At 37.7% G+C, this 3,198-nt stretch overlaps 1 protein-coding gene across 1 annotated transcript; it reads left to right on the top strand.

Moving 5' to 3' along the window:
• The first annotated feature begins 502 nt into the window (after positions 1-502).
• On the top strand, positions 503-2,850 carry LOC139896742 (actin-7-like). Its single transcript, XM_071879384.1, has 5 exons — positions 503-644; positions 1,368-1,437; positions 1,536-1,929; positions 2,015-2,628; positions 2,720-2,850. Exons 2-5 carry the CDS (start codon positions 1,378-1,380, stop codon positions 2,783-2,785), a joined length of 1,134 nt encoding a protein of 377 aa, XP_071735485.1. The 5' UTR covers positions 503-644; positions 1,368-1,377; the 3' UTR covers positions 2,786-2,850.
• The last annotated feature ends 348 nt before the right edge of the window (positions 2,851-3,198 follow it).

Consider the following 3,198-nt stretch of genomic DNA (forward strand, 5'->3'; position numbering starts at 1 on the left):
AATGAACACTGAAATGAAAATTGAGACACCGCCACTCATATCACAGTGTCAGTTAATTTCGAGATTCATGTTGAACCTCGAAATGAATCCTGAAAGTGAACCATATGCTTTACAATTACGAAAAAAAATAATTCTACTCCTAATAAAATTGCCATTAGAATAATTGATTTGATTTGTCCGGGTATTTTCTTTCTTTTACCTATTATCTTTACCTAAAAACGTACTACCTCCGTCCCACTACAAATGTATTTCTTACTTTTTGTACACAGTTTTAAAAAATTCCACTAACTTTATTATACACCAATCAGAAACTCTCTCTTTTCAGAATAATATCTTATGATCGGTAAAAAAACAAAAAAGTAGAAGCGTTTGATCGGACGGACAATAAGAAAGCAGCGTTAACGATCGTAAGGCTGGCATGATGTAAGGCTGTCAACGACAGGTCACTCTATCTTTTCTTGTGGTCCGAATCATTCTCCCATTGTCTCCATATACTCTTTACCTTCCCCCTTTCTCATTTCCAAAATTTTAAACACGACTACTGAAACGCTAGGGTTCAAGTCGCCGGCGTCCGTTTTCTTCGAGATCGGCTTCTGCTTCTTCGAATCATTAACGTCATCATATCCGATCTACTTTTAATTCCGGTAACCGTTTAATCTCTTTCGACTTTACTTTGACCGTAATCTCTTTGTTAGGTTTTAAGCTGTTTGAGATCTTAATCTGTTTAATTCGTTTGGTTTTAAGTCTGCTGTAGCTCTAATTACTGTTATGTTGATGTAATTTCTAATGTTTGGCGTCATATTGTTTTGTATTTGTAGCTTTGCACGGATATATGTTACGATCCGGTGATCTGATTGTGATTTAGATAGATCTGTTTGTTGTTTGTGTAAAAGTTTATCGATGTAGAATTTGTGTTATGACGTCACTAGATCTGGTTATATTAGCTTCCGACTCCTGTGATCTTTGTGCTCAGATGATCTGTTATCTGACTGGATTAAGCACTTGAAAATGACAAAATATAGTGATAACAGTTATCATTTTAATTGGTTACTTTGAGGTGTTTAATAGGTGTTGGTATAAATTGTTAGCATTCTTCAATTATAGTTCTGATCGTGATGCTTTCTAGCATGTAAGCCGATCAGCTTCGTGTTACATTTTACCTGCTATTTAGATTCGAATATTATCAATAAGCTAATTATGCTGGATATGACATATCGTTTTGTAGTTATTGATAGTTCATATCTTATGCATTTTCTCTGTTCGTCTGTTTCGTTTGTTAGTTGTATCGATCATGTCTGGTATTATCTGTATGCAACAAATGGTGTGAAACTAAGGATATTCTTTTGTTAACTATTTATGCTACACAGTTTATAAAAAATGGCCGATACTGAGGATATTCAGCCCCTTGTTTGCGACAATGGAACTGGGATGGTGAAGGTTAGTATTATATTGCGGTTCTCTTCTAAATAGTTGAAACATCTTTTTGGTTTGACAATGTTGATACTTAATATATCTGTTTGCAATCTATTCTTCAGGCTGGGTTTGCTGGTGATGATGCTCCGAGAGCTGTGTTTCCAAGTATTGTTGGTAGGCCAAGACATACTGGTGTTATGGTAGGTATGGGACAAAAGGATGCTTACGTTGGAGATGAAGCACAATCTAAAAGAGGTATCCTTACTTTGAAGTATCCTATTGAGCATGGTATTGTCAGCAACTGGGATGACATGGAAAAGATCTGGCATCACACTTTCTACAATGAGCTTCGTGTTGCTCCAGAGGAACACCCCGTTCTTCTCACTGAGGCACCTTTAAATCCCAAGGCAAACAGGGAGAAGATGACTCAGATCATGTTTGAAACTTTCAATGTCCCTGCCATGTATGTTGCCATTCAGGCTGTCCTTTCTCTTTATGCCAGTGGTCGTACAACAGGTTAGTTTCTTACTATGTTAGTCTTATGATTAAGTTTTGCTTTGTGAAAATAATGTAATTAATTGAAATGTCTTTTGTTGTGTAGGTATTGTGTTGGATTCTGGTGATGGTGTGTCACATACAGTGCCAATCTATGAGGGTTATGCACTTCCACATGCCATCCTTCGTCTCGATTTAGCTGGACGTGACCTTACTGATTCCCTGATGAAAATCTTGACTGAAAGAGGTTACATGTTCACCACCACTGCTGAACGAGAAATTGTTCGTGACATGAAGGAAAAGCTCGCATATGTTGCTCTGGACTACGAGCAGGAGCTCGAGACTGCAAAAAGCAGCTCCTCTGTTGAGAAGAATTACGAATTGCCTGATGGACAAGTTATCACAATCGGTGCTGAGAGATTCAGATGCCCAGAGGTGCTCTTCCAACCATCTTTAATTGGAATGGAAGCTGCTGGTATTCATGAGACAACTTACAACTCGATCATGAAATGTGACGTTGATATCAGGAAGGATCTTTATGGTAACATTGTGCTTAGTGGTGGTTCAACTATGTTCCCTGGAATTGCTGACAGGATGAGCAAGGAAATAACTGCCCTTGCCCCCAGCAGCATGAAGATCAAGGTCGTTGCGCCTCCTGAGAGAAAGTATAGTGTCTGGATTGGAGGATCAATCCTTGCATCACTCAGCACCTTCCAACAGGTATATCATTGACACATTTTTCATTTCATTTTTCATTTGTAAATGATTTATTCAAAATTAATGAGCATTTTGTTTTGTATTTCTTAATCAGATGTGGATTTCCAAGGGTGAATATGACGAGTCTGGTCCATCCATTGTTCACAGGAAGTGTTTCTAAGTATGGATTTTGTTGCTTTTGAAGGTTGGGTTTGTTTTTGGTTTTGTATTGCTCTTTTTTCGTGTCATGTGAACTAAGTAAGGCTGGTGACGTTGCATTAGTGGGGAAGCTATGAGGATTAAAACTATGTTCATCTCTAATCTGTTGATCTGCTCTACCCTGTTTGTCGATTGCTGGCAGGAATGTTTGTAGTTGGAGAGTGGTTGTGAGGTCTTATTATGAATTTAAACTCTTGGTCGGTTTTTTTAATCCGTTTGTTGGCAATAATTATGTCAATGCCTATTGTATCAGAAATTATCTTGGACTCAGTTTGTGGTTATTTTATCATCTATAAGGATATTATTTATTGCTGCCTTTTAGTGTACATTTTCTTCCAAGTCTATTGAATGTATGGTCACCGACACCACCGTTTG

This window comes from Rutidosis leptorrhynchoides, chromosome 3, assembly GCF_046630445.1.
Source record: "Rutidosis leptorrhynchoides isolate AG116_Rl617_1_P2 chromosome 3, CSIRO_AGI_Rlap_v1, whole genome shotgun sequence".
NCBI lineage: Eukaryota > Viridiplantae > Streptophyta > Magnoliopsida > Asterales > Asteraceae > Rutidosis > Rutidosis leptorrhynchoides.

What these genes read in the sequence shown, in the direction of transcription:
- LOC139896742 (XM_071879384.1), top strand. Translation starts at nt 1,378, where the DNA reads ATGGCCGATACTGAGGATATTCAGCCCCTTGTTTGCGACAATGGAACT. An exon ending in ATGGAACTGGGATGGTGAAG is followed by an intron (nt 1,438 to 1,535) that starts GTTAGTATTATA and finishes TCTATTCTTCAG; the next exon opens with GCTGGGTTTGCTGGTGATGA. An exon ending in CACTCAGCACCTTCCAACAG is followed by an intron (nt 2,629 to 2,719) that starts GTATATCATTGA and finishes TTTCTTAATCAG; the next exon opens with ATGTGGATTTCCAAGGGTGA.